The sequence below is a fragment of the Zalophus californianus genome, chromosome 3 (assembly GCF_009762305.2).
Source record: "Zalophus californianus isolate mZalCal1 chromosome 3, mZalCal1.pri.v2, whole genome shotgun sequence".
Taxonomy (NCBI): Eukaryota; Metazoa; Chordata; class Mammalia; order Carnivora; family Otariidae; genus Zalophus; species Zalophus californianus.
Window position 1 is genome coordinate 148,312,359 of NC_045597.1, and position 18,845 is coordinate 148,331,203.

At 35.6% G+C, this 18,845-nt stretch overlaps 1 protein-coding gene across 2 annotated transcripts in view; it reads left to right on the forward strand.

Moving 5' to 3' along the window:
• Window positions 1-18,845, forward strand: part of ITGAV (integrin subunit alpha V) — a 95,196-nt gene that overhangs the window by 61,497 nt on the left and 14,854 nt on the right. For both annotated transcript variants that reach the window (XM_027588392.2, XM_027588393.2), the window contains exons 13-18: window positions 2,327-2,518; window positions 4,914-4,959; window positions 6,337-6,444; window positions 8,330-8,388; window positions 9,875-10,029; window positions 17,918-18,055. In XM_027588392.2, coding sequence (XP_027444193.2) covers window positions 2,327-2,518; window positions 4,914-4,959; window positions 6,337-6,444; window positions 8,330-8,388; window positions 9,875-10,029; window positions 17,918-18,055 — 698 coding nt within the window. The remainder of the gene's footprint in view (window positions 1-2,326; window positions 2,519-4,913; window positions 4,960-6,336; window positions 6,445-8,329; window positions 8,389-9,874; window positions 10,030-17,917; window positions 18,056-18,845) is intronic.

The window sequence follows — 18,845 nt, forward strand, 5'->3', positions numbered from 1 at the left end:
TAGAATGCAGCTGTGGCAGTGTTTGAGATATTCCGGGGCATAATGTTCTTACATAAAAGACGAGCGATCACGGTGTCTTTGGTGTCTCAGGGGATGCAGCATCGAGGAGGCTGAAAGCAGTTTGTGTATGTTAAGGTATAATTAAGGCAGTTTGGAATGGCTGGCACCTAGGGGCTGTCACAGGCAAGGTGGACACATCCTTGCTCTTATGAAGGTTATGTTTTGTAGAGGAGCCATAGAGTAAACACATAATGGGGAAATTCAGACAGTGATAAAGGCTGTGGGTTAAAACAAACAACAAAAAAAGGCAGGTTAATGTGATAGTACCTAGACAGTGTGAGAGGGAAGAGTGCATGGGTTCATTGTCAGGGAAAAACCTCTCTGATAAGATGATATTTCATCTATGATTTGGATAAACAGAAGGAGCAAAGCTTGAAAAGCTTTGGAGCAAGAGCTGTTAAGGCAGAGGGAGCAGCAAGTATAAATCCGGAGATGGGGACTAGCTTGGTAGGTTTAAGGAGCAGAGGAAAAGACCAGGATTGATAGGAAGGGTGAGTGAGGGCTAGAACTGGGCGGTGGGGATGTGGGGAGTGGTGGTGGGATGAATAGACCAATCAGGTTGTGTTTAAATGCTCTGGGAAACAATTGAAGGGTTTTCAGAAGGAAGGTGACATGATATTAACCTTTGGCAGCTTTGAGGAGAGTGGGTCTTAGGGGCAAGAACAGAAGTGGGAGCCACGTAGGTTGCTTTAGGGATCCAGGGAAAGGATGAGAATGGCTTGTCTAGGATGGTACCAGCAGACACAGGGAAGTGGACATAATTATAATATATTTCAGAGTTAGAAAAGGTCATGGTGACCATTTTTTTTAATAAGAATTTCAAACTTCTTAATTTGTGTTATCTTAATACAAGTTGAGCAAGATTGAAATGAAGTCATAATTTTCAAATTTCCAAGCCAGACTGACTTCTACTTCAAAAACAAAACCATGTACATAACTAGAATTTTGAGAGCTGGAATGAACCTTAGATGAACCTTTTGACGTGTCCCCTTCTTTCCATTTTAAGAATGAGGTATTTTGAGGTCCAGAAAGGTTAAGTGATTTATCCAAGGTAAGACCCAGAATATCTGACTCCAAGTTAATGTCATTTCCACACAGCTTTGCTTGAATCTCCTTAAATTAGGTTGTTGCTTTTGAATAAAGAATATGCTACTAAACTTTAAATCAGTATTTATTGTGATAAATGGGTTGTATGAATACAGGTTCCCCCACCACCACCACTATCCTGAAGTGTAGAACCTTCCCACGAAAACCTTTTATAAGCAGAGGGGCGCCTGGGTGGCTCAGATGGTTAAGCGTCTGTCTTTGGCTCAGGTCATGATCCCAGGGTCCTGGGATCGAGCCCTGCATCAGGCTCCTTGCTCAGTGGGGAGTCTGCTTCTCCCTCTGCCTCTGTCCCTCCCTCCGCCTTGCTCATGTGTGCTCTGTCTCTCTCAAATAAATAAATAAAATCTTTTTTTTTTTAAAGATTTTATTTTTATTTATTCATGAAAGACAGAGAGAGAGAGAGGCAGGCAGAGGGAGAAGCAGGCTCCCAAGGAGCAGGGAGCCCGATGCGGGACTCGATCCCAGGACCCTGGGATCATGACTTGAGCCGAAGGCAGACGCTTAACCATTGGAGCCACCCAGGCGCCCATAAATAAATAAAATTAAAAAAAAAAAAAAACTTTCATAAGTAGAAATGGTGTAAAGTGAAGAAGCAACTATCATTAATTTATATGGAAAATTTTTCCAGACCCCAAAAATTTCCCAGACCCGAAAAGGAACCTGTCCCAGGCTTTTGTGATACCTTAGGACACATCTTGCTAATGGATGCAAAGAAAAGTTGAGCTAAAGTACAGATGCTCACACAGTTCAGTGCTATGGTGGTTTGAGGGTGAGATGCTGGATGTAATTCCCCGGGAAAGAGCTTAAGGGTGCTACTCTTGTTGCTTAGGGTGCACTCAGCCTCTAGACAGGTTCATTGCAAAACAAACGCTGAATGCTATTTTGGCTTTTCTTTGTAAAAGCGAATCCTCTTCAGATTTCTTTCAATTAGCAAAACAGGTACTAATGTAGGTCCTACCTAAAAGCAAAGTGGTGTTAGGGGAATGTTTGGAAAGCACAATATGTCTGTATTAAGATCTTCACCATGTAAATAATAAGTAGTAAGACTTCCTTCCCTCCATCCTTGCCCTCCCACTCTCCGTCTTCTTTCCTTCTCCTTCCCCTTCTCCTTGTTTTTACTCGTCCCAAATCCCCTCTCCCCTCTTTTTTTCCCCTACAGATATTGCAATTGCTGCACCATATGGGGGTGAAGATAAAAAAGGAATTGTTTATATTTTCAATGGAAGATTAACAGGGTTGAACGCGGTACCATCTCAAATCCTTGAAGGGAAGTGGGCTGCTCGGAGCATGCCACCAAGCTTTGGCTATTCAATGAAAGGAGCCACGGATATAGACAGAAATGGATATCCAGGTGCTTTCCTAGAAATATATAGAGTTTCTTAGGTTTTTCAGTCCTAATAGAAATAGTTTTAGTTATTGCTCTCTTGATTTATGTTATGAGTCATTTCAACTAAATACGTCAAGTATTGTTCATATCCCTGCTATACCGAAGGTACTGTTCTCGTCACTGAAGGGGGTTTGAAGCAAAGATAGCTCTATTTCCTGGCAGCTTCCAATATAAAACTCATACTCTGTTTCATTTTTTGTTGTTCCTAAAATCTGTAATGAAATGTCAGAGAAAAATGTTGTAGAAGCTAGAAACAAAAGCTGAATGTTCATTCTAACTTTTTAAATGTCTTTTTTTGTTTGTTTTTAATGGTCTAGCATTTTTATGGACTTGACTAATCATTGTCATTTAAAAAAAAATACATTATCTCATTTAATTCTCCCAGTAAGGCTGGTGAGGAATATAAGCCAGCTCATCTCTTTATTACACCATTTTATGGATGAGAAAAGAAACTGAAAAAAGTGATTTGCCTGAGGTTTGCCTGTGGGTTTGAACCAGGACAGGAAGGGAGGCCTTTTTCTTTTCTTTTTTTTTTTTTAAAGATTTTATTTATTTATTTGAGAGAGAGAGAAAGAGAGATAGAGAGCATGAGAGGGAAGAGGGTCAGAGGGAGAAGCGGACTCCCCGCTGAGCAGGGAGCCCGATGCGGGACTCGATCCCGGGACTCCAGGATCATGACTGGAGCCGAAGGCAGTGGCTTAACCAACTGAGCCACCCAGGCGCCCAGGGAGGCCTTTTTCTAGCTCTTACGTACTTAGGAGTATTATAATGGATCTGGATCATTTTGGGTCCATTCTTTAAATGAAATATAATGCAGAAGAATTGGTTACCTTTATTGTTGAAACAGTTCATATGAGCCCAATATACAAGGGTGTTGAAGTACTTTTAGAAATAGGACAGGAAGTTCATTTTTACTTGTTAGTGTTATTTCAAGAGATTTTTTTGGTTATTTATGTAATATATTTGTTATAGAACATTTAGGAATTACAGCAAAGCATATCTTTCAATAATTTTTTCCAGTGCATTCATACAGTTTTTTAAAAGAATAGAAGTATGCCTTAGGCACTGTTAATAGCATATTTTATTCACTTAAAATCAGGAATATTTCCCCATACTATTAATTATTCTTCTGAAGATGAATTTTATGTTTCCCATTCTATTAAATGTCTGTATCATATCTTATTTAACTTTATGTTTGGACATTTATATCCATGCATGCAATTCCAGGGCATATCTCTGATTATTTCCTTAGGACAAAATTCTAGAATTGCTGTCAAAGATATGCACTTTTTTAAAAAAGTCTCTTGAAACATATTGTCAAATTACAATCCCACTCCCTCCAAAAGAAGGTTTCACAACTTTTTTAAGCACTCACCAGAGTGATCATTTCCCCATATTTGTGCCTACACTGAGGGTCATCTGTTGTTTCTTTTAAAATAACTTTAAACTACATGATAGGTGGAAAATGTTACTTTGTTCTACTTTATAACTTTTAATTATTAGGGAGGGTAAGCTTTTTTATTTATTTGTATATATATTTACTTTCGTGAATTTCTTTTTTTCCTTTTTTTTTTTTTGCTTTGTTTCTGTTGGGATGTTTTTTTCTTTCCTTTTTTTTTAACTTGTGGCAGTACCTTCTAACTCCTTAACATGTATATATTTTTCAGTTTGTCACATTTGGTTTTTGTGCATAAAAAAGTTCTTAATTTTTATGTAATCCAGTCTACCGATCTTTATGGTTTCTCATGTATTTTTTGCTTAGAAAGGGTTTCTTCAGATTTACCTTGGGTATACTATGAGATAGAGCTCTTATTTCATTTTTTCGTAATCGTGAACCTGTTGTTACCAGCTGCATGTAAAAATTAATGTATTCTGTTCTTGTTAATTTGAATGCTACTGCTATTATTCTGGTATTCTACATATATGTAATGTGCTCTTTTTGGGTTTTTTGGAACAGTGAAAAAACTTATAATGAAATTTAAATTTATAATGAATTTTATAATGAAATTGTAAAATCCATAGGCACCTATAAAACTTTTTCCTCTGAGGGGTATATATATTTGGTTGACATGCACTTCCTTATTGTTGCTAATGTTTACGAAGTATCTATTAAAAAAATACTCATCTACCCAGATGAAAGATTAGTTTTATGATGAGTGTTTGCCATTCAGTGATCGCTTATTTAGAGTTTTCATATGTTTTCACCTTTTCGATATTATCTTACAACCACTTAATGAAGAATAGTTTTGAAACTATATCTAAATCTTTATTTTATGCACTGAAAGTTTTATAGAATGGTATGTGAATTAAAAAACATTATTATTATTATTATTTACATGTTTTTCTACTCTCTTTTAAGACTTAATTGTAGGAGCTTTTGGTGTAGATAGAGCTGTATTATACAGGTGAGCATGTTTCCATCTCCTGTAATATAGGAATATTCTGAATTATTTGGCAGTTTTATAGTTAAGTCCAGTGTTTGAATTTAAATTTAATTTTCTTGAAGTAATGATGAAATTTGTTTATTCTTTCAAGTCTTGCTGCAGGCAAGTAGCATTTATACAAGGAAATCCCAAAGTAGAGAAAGTTGTAGATTTTTTTAATTTAGAAAAGCATTCAGATTTTTCCCACTTTGTTCTTTAAATTGTGTTAAAAAATATTCTCCTGCATTTTAAATCTCTTTAACATTTATATGAGTTTACATTTTCTTCTAAAGAGGCAAGAAATTAACTTGATGTTATGCCACAGCATTCTGTGACCACAAGGGCAGTATGTAATGACTCCCCAAAACAGTATTTTTATTATTAGAGCAATATGTATAAATCCACATACCTGTATTTCTCAGCTTCATCTATGTTCCCAGTTATTCTCTATATTTAATCAATTCCCCATGGTTTAGGCTACCATCTGGCATCACAAGTAGATTAAGGTGTTTACACTTCCATGGGATGTGTTTAGACATGCCAGGATAACTAACATTAGTTCTGGGTAATGGAATTTATGTTGGCCAACTTGGCGCCACCTGTGCGTTCATATCGATTCCAGGATTTATCATGATTGAGATAGGCACCCTGACCTGAGCCTACTCGAGTTTTATACAGTGTTTAAATCTGTGCATCTGAACTTTGGAAAACTATTTTATCATTTCAGTTTTTTAAATTGTTATCAAAGAATTAATAATGCATGTAGTAAAAGCTCAAGTAGTACAGAAAGGGCATAAACAAAAAAACAAACTTTATCTCATGTCAGTTACTAGTTTATGAGTATACCCTACCAGAAACATTCTGTGCATTAAAAAATTGTGTGTGTGTGTGTGTGTGTGTGTGTGTGTGTGTGTGTGTGTATGCATCCTTTGTACATCGTGGGTTTTTTCTCTCTCATATAAAAATGATATCTTGCATATATCTTAAAGATTATCTCATATCCATCCACACAGATGGATTTATGTTACTCATTTCCTCTCCTGTATTGCATTGCATTAGGTAGACGCCCCACGACGTGTTTAACCATTCTGCTGTGGTGGACTGAGTTCAGATAGGTTGGCCAGTTGTCCCGCTTTGCCTGGAACTGAGGGATTTACCAGGTCATAGGACTTTCAGTGCTAAAATCAGCACAGTCCCTGGCAAACAGGAATAGTTTGTCATTCTGTGTTTAGGTTGTTTTTATTCTTTTTGCTATGCTTTAGTAAACATTGCACTTATATATGCAGTGAATGTAAACCTAATAAAATGCTTAGGTCAGTCTAACATTTCAAATAATTTTTTTTTCTTTTCTTTAACCAGGGCCAGACCAGTTATAACTGTAAATGCTGGCCTTGAAGTATACCCTAGCATTTTAAATCAAGACAATAAAACCTGCCCACTGCCTGGGACAGACCTCAAAGTTTCCTGGTAAGGGCATTAGTTTAATAATAGTTATTATTGTGATTATTGGTGTGGTCATTATGAAAACAATTGAAAATGAGGTGGGGAGCTGAAATGTTGGTACAACAGTTTCTGTGAGTATACTCTTTTCATAAATTGGATTATGGAAATATTGTTCTAAAGTAGATATGTAGAAGGCTCTAGAAATATGCTACAAACTAGTATGAATTTCATTTTAAAAAAATGATGCATGCTCAAAGGAGAAAAAGCTAATAAGATCTCCGAACTCATTTAATTCTAAACAGGCCCATGAACATTTTAATTTTTAAAAGATATCTTTTCCAGATTTAATATCTGAATAGCTGCATGAAAAGTATTATATATATTTAATCTATTGTATAAGTAATATCTCATCAGTATAATATGCTTGTTCTTTTACTTGTTCCCTTACCAGTTTCTAAAGGAAACTATAATTTTTTTCGTAAGGTTCACGTCAGAATTCTTCTCTAGTCCAGTGTTTTGCAAGTCTCCATTATTTGTATGCTATTTTTTGCTACATTATATGATTTTTGCTGTATTTTCATTATACCTGTATTTATAATTTTAAGTTTTTTTCTTTTCTTTCTTTCTTTCTTTTTTTTTTTTTAAGTAGCCTCCACGCCCAGCATGGAGTGCAACGTGGGGCTTGAACTCATGACCCTCAGATCAAGAACTGAGCTGAGATCAAGAGTTGGACTCTTAACTGACTAAGCCACCCAGGCGTCCCTAAAGTTTTTTTTTTTCTCTAAATTGATTCATGTTTTACTTAAAAACATTTAAAAATAAGATAAACCCAGTACCTTTCTCATACATATCGAAATAAGTATTAAATTAAAAAATCTGACCCATTTACTAGTAAAATTACCATGAGTACTCTACTTTTGGAGAACACTGTTCTTTATGTTCCTTGGTTACACAGGAAAATCAGAGAACTTCTGACAAATGCAGGGTGGAATGATTGGAAGCTGGGAAAATTTTACTTCAGAAGAGCTAATGAAAAAATATTTTTCCTGATTTTGTTTTTGAATTATTATAGTTTTTAAAGACATTTTTCAAAATTTTATTTATTTCATTGGATTGCATTAAAAATTTAGTAATATTTTTCTTAATTTATATTGATTGGCAATGAAGTTGTTTTCAGATTTTGGCTTTAAGTTTTACTTTCTTCCCCTCACTCTGCATGCCCCTGTGAAGTTGCTAATAATATATTTTAAATTATGCAAATAATTCAAAGGCTTTGAATACACTAAGCAGTAGCTTTCATATGTTTTCGATTATGGCACATAGTATGAAATACATTTTGCATCATAATCCACTAAAGACATGTATAGAATTAAAACAAAAGTTCCATGAAATCTTATCCTTCAGTCAATTTTATTTATTTGATTTATTTCTTTAAGATGGTGGCTAACCCAACCCATTAAACTACTTTCATAACCCATTAATAAACCCACTCACAATCCATTAATAAATCATGACAGACACTGTTCTAGAGGAGCTCTCTAATTAAAGGAAGCTTTGGTGGAGATTTTTAGTAAGTGAGATGTTATTTTAAATCTGGTTGGTCATTTCCCTCATTGAGATTTATCAATAGGTTCTCTAAATGTGAGAGGAAGTTAGGAGATTCTTTTCTTTTTCTTCCTTTTTTTTTTTCATCAAGGTACCATGAAAGTAAATGTGCTTAAAATACCGAAGCATGAGTTAAGTTATTCTATATAGTTTCATGTTTCAAGAATAATGTTAAGACATGAGAAAAGATATAAAAGGCTTCACTATATAAACTGTCTTAGAACTGGGAGATTTGGGGGTGATTTATTCAAAAATATGTCTAAACTGGATTATAGGATTTGTATATATTTTTATTTTTCTGCAGTTTTAATGTCAAGTTCTGCTTAAAGGCAGATGGCAAAGGAGCACTTCCCACGAAACTTAGTAAGTGTTCTATGGAAAAATTATATAATGATTCTGTATCTGTAGCTCAGAAAGTATTTTAAGATATTTGAATAGTTAACACAAGTAGTTGTTATTGTTGTTCTTTGACTATTATGTTTAAAGACACTTAACATTGCCACATAATTAACTTATTGACTTTTAAGTTAATTCAGATAGACTACATATTTATTTATTGACATTGTGAACAAAGTAGCCCACTGAATGGTAAATATGGCCTTCAGAAAGTTAAACAGTTACCAGTGAGAGATAAATGAACTCTAGGGGAAATGGTATTACTGTTTATAAATAGATGATCTACAGAAGAGTTGGTATTTTATGTCTTAAAGAAGACCCCAGCAATCTCAGGAGTAAAGGTGCTTTAGAAATGATGGAAGAAGAAGTCTGGGCCACTAAATTTAACCCACATGGCAAACTTCTAACTTGACTCTTGCTTTCCAAAAAATGGTTTATGTGGTCCAGAGAGCAAGGTAGGAGAGCTAGGTGATAGTTGCCAAAATTTGTCATTATGTTAGTGACAGTGCTGAGAAGTAATGATAAAGCAGGGGAAGAAGACTGAATCTTTTGGGTATGTGTCTGTGCATGAAAATTCACATAGAGGAGCAAGGTGATGACTTTTCAGTAGTACAGACCCGAAGGAAGTGAAGGACCTAGGGGATGTCCAGAGGAGTATTTTGCAGAGGAAATGGCAATTTCAAGAGGCCTGAGACAGGAGTCTGCTTACTGTGTTTGAGAAACACAAGAGGGCAGTGTGGATGGGTGGAACAGAACTGGAAGCAAAATAACCCTGCGTTCTCACCCAATTTTGGTCTGCACTCTTACCCACTTTGAAGAAACTATTTAAAGAAGGACTGAATCTTAGAAGGAAGTCCCCCTAACAGCTGTGCTTCAGACTATTGGTTGTACATTCGTTTTAAGATAATTCTTGATCCAGTCAACTTTGGTCACCCACTTCATGAGGGACATATTTGATAATCTGATATGGCAGCTTCGATAGAAGTAGTAGTTGCAGGTGATGCAAACTGTTTATTCATCATAATGTCTAATAAAATGGTATGGGTACATATTAGTAAATATTTCTTAATTTCAATCAGCAAGAAATTGCTGCTACTTGCATTAATGGTGGAAGTCTTAGTTCACATACATTTCATACTCTGAACTTCTTCCTCGCAGCTTAAAGTAAAAGAAAAAATTTCCTTTTCATCTGATAGTTATTTTACTACTATCATTATCTATTGTCTGGATTAATATATGACATTACTTTGGGGATTATTGGATTGATTATTTACTCTTAAATATTCAGAATTAATGTTATAGTCTCACTACACTGTATAGACATTTTTAGTGAATTACAAGGAAATTACTTCTTAAGTAATAAATATCTCTGTTTACATGAAAACTCTAGGTATCTAGGAGAGATAGGTGTCCATAAAGATTACGTTAGTTATAAATCCTTTGGTTTGTATAGACTTCCAGGTGGAGCTTCTTTTGGATAAGCTCAAGCAAAAAGGAGCAATTCGACGAGCACTATTTCTCCATAACCGGTCACCAGGTCACTCTAAGAACATGACCATTTCAAGGGGGGGACAAATGCAGTGTGAGGAACTAATAGCATATCTGCGGGTAAGAGATACTTTTCTGTTTCATTCTCTTTTACATTTTACTATTTTTTTAATCTAAATGAGTTTCACTGTGTATAAAGCTTTTGGTATTAAATCAAAAAGAAAACACTAAAGAACACACTTGAGAAAATTTGACTTTTTAAAGTATCAAACCTGAGTAATGGATTTTTGCTCATGGCAAACTGGATATTCCAAATGGCTGTTCTACAACAATCCTACTGAATAAATTATAACAAACATATTTCTTAAATATCACTAGATTTTCAAAACAGAAAAAAAATCTCCAGGGTCCAAAAAAAGCAGCAGTCAGTTAAAAAAACTACATTGGCAAAATTTGACTTGTGAGTTGTATGCGAATATGTGAGCCAGAGTGGCTGGGGAAAGGATGAGCAGTAATTGCCCCAGAAGAAACAATTTTAAACCTGCAAAGGCTTGAGGTGTTGGAATTATCAGTTACAAAATACGAATTTTTATAAAATGTTTAAAGAAAGAATAAAACTTTTAAAAAGAATACAAAAACTAACGATGTAGGGTGATTAACATAACATAATAATAATAAAGAATACAAAAACATCAGTGGAGATTTGGAAGACAACATAATTAATAGACTTACATAGAATTTAACAGACTTATATAGAATACAAAAATTGACCATATATGGGTCACAAAGGAAGTTTAAACAAATTTCAAAAAGTTGGAATCATAGAAAATACACTGTTTGACCATGGTGCAATTTTTAGAAAGCAATAACAATAAAGATAAATTGGGAATTAGGAATTGTGATTTTAAATAACTTATGGATCAAAAAAGATCATAATGGAAATTTACTTAGAAGTGAATCATAATGAAAATTTTGCTTATCAAAATGTGTGGGATGTCACAGAGGCAGAAAATAAAGTAAATGTATAGCCTTAAATGCTGTTTAATTTAAATGAAAGATTGATCAAGAAAAAATTGAAGGAAAACAAAAAAAATTTAACTCCACAAAATAAGGAATTAAAAAGGGACATAGCTACAGGTGAAGAAGGGATAACAGTAATAGAATATTATAATAACCTTGTGCTAAGACATAGAAAAACTTAGACAAAACAAAGATATTCTTAGAAAATTATAACAACTGCCATAAGAAGAAATAGAAAACCTGAAAAAGCCATTTAACCATATAAACCATTCTAAAAATTGAGTTGCCAGTTAAAAAACTTTACACCAAAGGAAACACTAGTCCCAGATGGTTTTATAGGCGATATCTACCAAACCATGAAGAACGAGACATTCCAATATTAAGCTCTTTGAAGGGATAGAAGAATAGAAAATATGTCCACCTTAATTCTATGAAGCCAGTGTAATGATACCCAGAAGGACGGGGGATAGTCAAGCAAGAATTTCATGCCAGTCTTTCAGAAAGACATAGATGTAAAATTACTAAATCAAATATAAGCAAACTAAATCCTAGCAGTTTATTAAAAAAGATAAAATAAGTAGAACAATTTTGATTTATTCTAGGGTGGGTTAACTCAAAAATATAGAAGTATAGCTTAACACATGAATAAGACTGAAGAAAAAACACGAACGTCTTAAATATAGGAACAACTTTTGATTAAATTAAATAGCTCTTCATGATTTAAACAAGCTTCAAGCTGGAGGTTTTCCAAGATGGCAGAGGAGTAGGAGACCTGAGTTTTGTCTGGTCCCAGGAATCCAGCTAGATAGCTATCAAATCATTCTGAACACCTGTGAACTCAACCGGAGATCTAAGAAAATAGCTACAACTCTACAAATAGAAAAGCAACCACTTTCTGCAAGGTAGGAGGTGCGGAGAAGTGAATCCAAGGCGATATATGGGAAGATAAATGGGGTGGGGGTGGGAAGGGGCCTCCGTAAGCCAGCACAGGAAAGTGATATAGGAGCGGAGTGCAAAATCAGAAGTCTTCTCTGGTGAGGGATGTCCCTGCCTGAAAGGTGTTCAGGTAGCAAATCAGGGTAGAACCCTAGGCAGGGCAGTGTGGTCTCAGGATCCTCGGAATCACAGGAAGACCAGGGGTGCTGAGTGTGGCAAAGCTCCCAGGCATCGGAGTGGGGAAGCCAGCTGCAACCAGTGAGCCCAGGAGTGGGCTCTCAGCTCGGGGTTGCCATAAACCACAACCACAGCACGGTCTGGCAACCACTCTCTAAGCAGGGGCCCAGCAAGCAGAAGAACCCCAGCAAAAGTCCCCTCTCTCCCCAGGAGGAGTGGAGGGGAATGGTGCAGGTGCATGCTGCAGGAGTCTGCAGGGTTTGGACACTCCAAACAGGGTCATGTGCCTGAGATAGAAATGCTCAATCACAGGCTGGGTGAGCACAGAGGGTGGACAGAGACCAGGAAGACAAGGGTGGTTGTCTGTTTTTCCCTGAGGGTGCACTGAGGAGTTCGGGGTGCGAGCTTTTGGCTCAAGGGCTGGAGATTGGGAGGCGGTGTTTTCATTCTCATCCTCTAAAGCAGCGCAAAAAGCCTTTAGGGAACAAAAGCCACATAGAGAAGTCGGGAGCCACTTACTCATTCTGGCCCCCTGGCAAGGGTGCTGTAATTCCGCCCCAGGGAAAGACACCTGAAAATCAGCACAACAGGTCCCTCCCCCAGAAGATCTGCAAGAACATTGAGCTAAAACCAAGTTTACGCAGATCACACAAACTGCAAAACTCCAGCGCTAGGGGAAAAGAGTATATAGAATTCATGTTTTTTTCTCATGATTCTCTAGTCTTTCAATTTCAATTATTTTCTTTTTCTTTGCAACCAGTTTCTTATTTTATCAAGTCTTTTTTTAAGTCTTCTAATTTTCATTTTTACAGTTACATTCTATCCTTTCACTGTATTTAATTTTAATTTTGTATATATATAAGTTTTTCTCTCTTTACAATGTTGGGATGCTGTTTCTTCTAACAAACAGACCAAAATACACCCAGGATATAGTGTATTGCTCTGTTCTGTTCACCTGTTTATATTCTTTCTTGTTTTCTTTCCTTTTCTTTTGTCTTTTAATTTTCATTTTTAGTTACACTCTATCCTTTCAATGTATTTAATTTTATTTTTGTACATATATAAGTTTTTCTTTACAATTTTGGGATCTAGTTCTCTAGCAAACAGACCAAAATACATACAGGATCCAGTGTATTGCTCTGTTCTCTTCACCTGTCTGTTTATATTTCCTCTCTCACTCTATTTTTTTAATTTTTTTTTTCAATTTCAGGTCTCTTCTGATTTGTTTAGTGTATATTGCTCTGGGGTCGTTATTGCCATTTTAGTATTTTGTTCTTTCATTCATCTATTCTTCTCTGGACAAGATGACAAGAAGGAAAAACTCAACTCGAAAAAGAGAACAAGAGGCAATACTAACTGTCCCGGGACCTAATCAGTCAGGGACCTAAAAAGTATCATCTTACAATAAGTAAGATGTCTGACCTAGAGTTCAGAATAATGATTATAAAGATACTAGCTGGGCTTGAAAAAAGCATAGAAGACACTAGAGAATCCCTTTCTGGAGAAATAAAATAAACCTAATCAAGTCAAAATAAAAAAGGCTATTGAGATGCAATAAAAAATGGAGGCTCCAACTACTAGGATAAATGAGGCAGAAGAGAGAATTAGTGATAGAGAAGACAAAATGTTGGAGAATAAAGAAGCTGAGAAAAAGAGAGAGAAACAACTACTGGATAACAAGGGAAGAATTCGAGAGATAAGTGATAGCATAAAGTGAGACAATATTAGAATAACTGGGATCCCAGAAGAAGAGGAAAGAAAGAGGGGCAGAACGTATTTTGGAGCAAATTCTAGCTGAGAACTTGCCTAATCTGGGGAAGAAAGCAGGCATTCAAGTCCAGGAAGCACAGAGAACTGACCTCAAAATCAATACAAATAGGTCAGCACCTTGACATATAATAGTGAAGCTTGCAAATCTCAGAGACAAAGAGCAAAAACAACCTTAACCTTAACCTACAAGGGTAGAAACATTAGACTGGCAGCAGACTTATCCACAGAGACCTGGCAGGCCAGAAAGGACTGGCATGATATATTCAGGAGCTAAATGAGAAGAGCATGCAGCCAAGAACACTTTATCTGGCAAGGCTGTCATTCCAAATAGAATGAGAGATAAAAACCTTCCAGGACAAACAGACACTAAAAGAATTTGTGATCACCAAACCAGCTCTGCAAGAAATCTTAAAGGGGATCCTTTAAGCGAAGAGAGAGCCCAAAAGTAACAGACCAGAAAGGAACAGAAATTTGAACTCAATCACAAGAGAAAATTTGGAGAGAACTGAAATAAATGGAGGCTAAGGAGCATCCTACCAAAGAATGAATGGGTCAACCAGGAAATTAAAGAAGAATTAAAAGAAATATGGAAATAAATGAAAATGAAAACATAACTGTTTAAAATTCTTGGGATGCTAAGAGGCAAGTATATAGCAATACAAGCCTTTCTCAAGAAACAACAAAGGTCTCAAATATACAACCTAACCTTACACCTAAAGGAGCTGGAGAAAATACAGCAAATAAAGCCTAAACCCAGCAGAAGAGAATTAGTAAGTATTAGAGCAGAAATTAATGAAATAGAAAACAAAAGAGCAGTAGAACAGATCAATGAAGCTAGGGGTTGATTCTTTGAAAGAATTAATAAGATTGATCAAGCCCTAGCCAGACTTATCAAAACGAAAAAAGACCCAAATATAATCATGAATGAAGGAGGAGAGATCACAACCAACACCAAAGAAATACAATTTTAAGAACATATTATGAGCAACTATATGCCAACAAATTAAGCAATCTGGAAAAATAGAATGCATTCCTAGAGATGTATTAACTATCAAAACTGAAACAGAAAGAAATGGAAAACCTGAACAGAACTGTACCTGCAAGGAAATTGAAGCAGTGATCAGAAATCTCCCAACAAGCAGGAGTCCAGGACCAGATGGCTTCCCAGGAGGATTCTACCAAACATTTAAAGAAGAATTAATACATATTCTTCTGAAGCTGTTTCAAAAAATAGAAATGGAAGGAAAACTTCCAAACTCATTCTGTGAGGCCGGCATTACCTTGATCCCAAAACCAGACCAAGACCCCACCAAAAAGGAGAATTACAGACCAATATCCCTTATGAACATGGATGCAGAAATTGTCACCAAGATACTAGCCAATAGGATCCAACAGTACATTAAAAGGATTATTCACCACAACCAAGTGGGACTTATTCCTGGGCTACAAGGGTGGTTCAGCATCCACAAACCAATCAATGTAAATAAATAAATAAATAAATTCACTACATAAATAAAAGAAAGGACAAGAACCATATAATCTCAATAGATGCAGAAAAAGCATTTGACAAAGTACAGCATCCTTTCCTGATTAACTCTTCACAGTGTAGGGATAGAGGGAAGATATCTCAATATCATAAAAGCCATATACAGAAAGCCCACAGTGAATATCATTCCCAATGGGGAAAAACTGATAGCTTTTCCCCCAAGGTCAGGAACATGACAGGGATGTCCACTATCACCACTGCTGTTCAACATAGTACTAGAAGTCCTAGCCTCAACAAAAAGAAATAAAAGGCATCCAAATTGGCAAAGAAGAAGTCAAACTCTCCCTCTTTGCAGATGACATGATATTCTATGTGGAAAACCCAAAAGACTCTATCCCAAAATTGCTAGAACTCATATAGGAATTCAGCAAAGTGACAGGATATAAAATCAATGCACAGAAATCAGTTGCATTTCTATACACTAACAATGAGCAGAAGAAAGAGAATTTAAGGAGTTGATCCCATTTACAATTGCACCCAAAACCATAAGATATCTAAGACTAAGCCTACCCAAAGAGGCAAAGTATCTGTATTCAGTAAACTATAGAACACTCATGAAAGAAATTGAAGAAGACACAAAGAAATGGAAAAACATTCCATGATCATGAATTGGATCATGAATTTCTGCAAAGAAGACACACAAATGGCCAATAGACACATTAAAAGAAGCTCAATAACATTCGGCATAAGGGAAATACAAATCAAAACTACAATGAGATACCATCTCACGCTGGTCAGAATGGCTAAATTTAACCACTCAGGAAATGACAGATTTTGGCGAGGATGCAGAGAAAGGGGAACCCTCTTACATTGTTGGTGGGAATGCAAGCTGGTGCAGCCACTCTGGAAAACAGTGTGGAGTTTCCTCAAAAAGTTGAAAATAGAGCTGCTGTATGACCCAGCAATAACACTACTAGGTATATACCCCAAAGATATAAATGTAGTGATCTGAAGGGCACCTGCACCCCAACGTTTATAGCAGCAATGTCCATGATAGCCAAACTATGGAAAGAGCCCCAATGCCAGTCGACTGATGAACAGATAAAGAAGATGAAGTCTATGTATATATCAGAATACTACTCAGGCATCAAAAAAAAAAAAAAAAAATGAAATCTTGTGCCATTTGCAATGATGTGGATGGAACTAGAGGGTATTATGCTAAGTGAAATAAGTCAGAGAAAGACAGTTATCATATGATCTCATTCATGTGGGATTTAAGAAACAAAACAGAATCATAGGAGAAGGGAGGGAAAAATAAAAGAAGATGAATTTCAGAGAGGGAGACAAACCATAAGAGAATATTGATCAGGGTGGGGGAATGGGTTAGCCTGGTGATGGGTATTAAAGAGGGCACATTCTGCGCGGAGCACTGGGTGTTATGCACAAACAATGAATCATGGAACACTACATCAAAAACTAATGATGTAATGTATGGTGATTAACATAATAAAAAATTATAAAAAAAAGTATTGATCATAGAAACAAACTGAGGGTTGCTGGAGGGGAGATGGTGGGGGATGGGGTAACTGGGTGATGGACATTAGGGAGGGCATGTGATGTAATTAGTTCTGGGTATTATATAAGACTGATGAATAACTGAACTTACCTCTGAAACTAATAATACACTATATGTTAAATAATTGAATTTAAATTAAAAAATATAAAACAAAAAATAAAATTTAAAAAAATAAATAAGCTTCAAGATGTAACTATGAACAAATACCATCATCTTACATTCAAACAAAGTCTGCCAATACCTATTTATTGGTGAAGATGCGAATTAATGGAATTTTTACACATTGCTGATGGCAGTGTAAGTTGTGAAGACTTAGGAAAATAATACGGTATGATTTTCTAGAGCTCAGAAATCTACTTGCCATTATGTAGAATTGTTTGTTTGTTTTTTTGTAATAGTGAAAACAAAAAGCCCAAAACAATCCAAATAACCTTTGACAGGAGAATGGATAAATATATTGTGGATTTAATATATGATGAGATACTACTCAACAGTAAAAATTAACTTCAGCTCTTTCTAACACCATGGATGAATCTTGTGTTGAACAGAAAGCAAATCACAGAATACATATGGCCTCACTTTGAAGTAAACAAAAAAGGAAAAGCAAACTGAAAAATATATGTTTAAGGACAAATATACAATATAGTGAAATACTGAAAACAAGGGAACATTGTACTTAAAATTTAGGATGTGGTTACCTGTGAGAAGGAAGGCCTAGGGAAGAAACCAGACGGGAACATATAACCTTAAGCATTATTGGTAATGTTCTAGTTATTTTAGGTGTGGAGTGACTGTTTTATTAACATGCCTTGCATATTTTTGTATGAATCAAGTATTCTGTTATAAACAAAAATTGATTAACGGTTCTCACTGAATAACAAATCTTTTTAGATACTCATATAAGTCTAGTTTTTCAGAGTTTTGGTAGAATTGGATCAGGGTTGAATATGGCTGGCTTTGTGTTGTACACTTACAGATTTCTCTAGATAGTTTGATGTCAATAGATTGATGTTATTATTGATTGGAAGCTTTTCTGTTTCTAGGATGAATCCGAATTTAGAGACAAACTCACTCCGATTACTGTTTTTATGGAGTATCGGTTGGATTACAGAACAGCTGCTGATGCAACAGGCTTGCAACCCATTCTTAACCAGTTCACTCCTGCCAACATTAGTCGACAGGTATTGGACTATCTCCATTTATCACTAATTTTATACATTAATTTTTTTAAAGTCTTACAGTTCATCTTTTTAAATATCCTAAGGGATTGCTTTTAAAATGTTGGGTTTCTAGTCAAAGAAGTAGAGGAAGGAATCTGAATTTTCAGGTCAGAGATATTTGAAGCCACTCAGAACTTAGTTATATGCAGAGAAAGACAGGGTCATATTTCATACACATAGAACAGTAAAATAGTTCAAGGAAAACAAAGTGCCAGTGTATTTTCATACTATTTTACTATTTTGGTAAACAAATTTTATATCTGTGTTTTCTTTGATTTACATTTTAATTGTAAAAAATAGTATATGTGTACACATATGCAAGTGCTTATTTATTACATCTATGTCATTTAAGTAATTCATGTATATTGTTGTTTCATTCCGGTTAAATTGACAGTTAAGATCTGTATCGTGTAATTTTTTTCTGTGTAGCTGCATATCCCTTGTGACTTGGAAGAGGAAGTCTTTCAGTATTTTTCCCCTTTAAATTTTCTCTCTTCTTTTTTCTGCCCCTGGGCTTGAAGCTTTTTGAATATTAACAATAGACAAACCAAGAATGGCTTCCTCTTTTTCTTCTTTCTTATTTAAAAAATTTTTAGATTCCTTCTTTCACATTCTGCCCAACCTCCTCTTCTACTTCCCACTATTTCTCTCTTTTGGATTTTCCATTCTGCTCTAGCCTCCAGATCTAAGGGGAGAAAATTCAAGTTTTTGCTTATTTCATCCATCCTGGATTGGTTAACTTCAGTGCTTC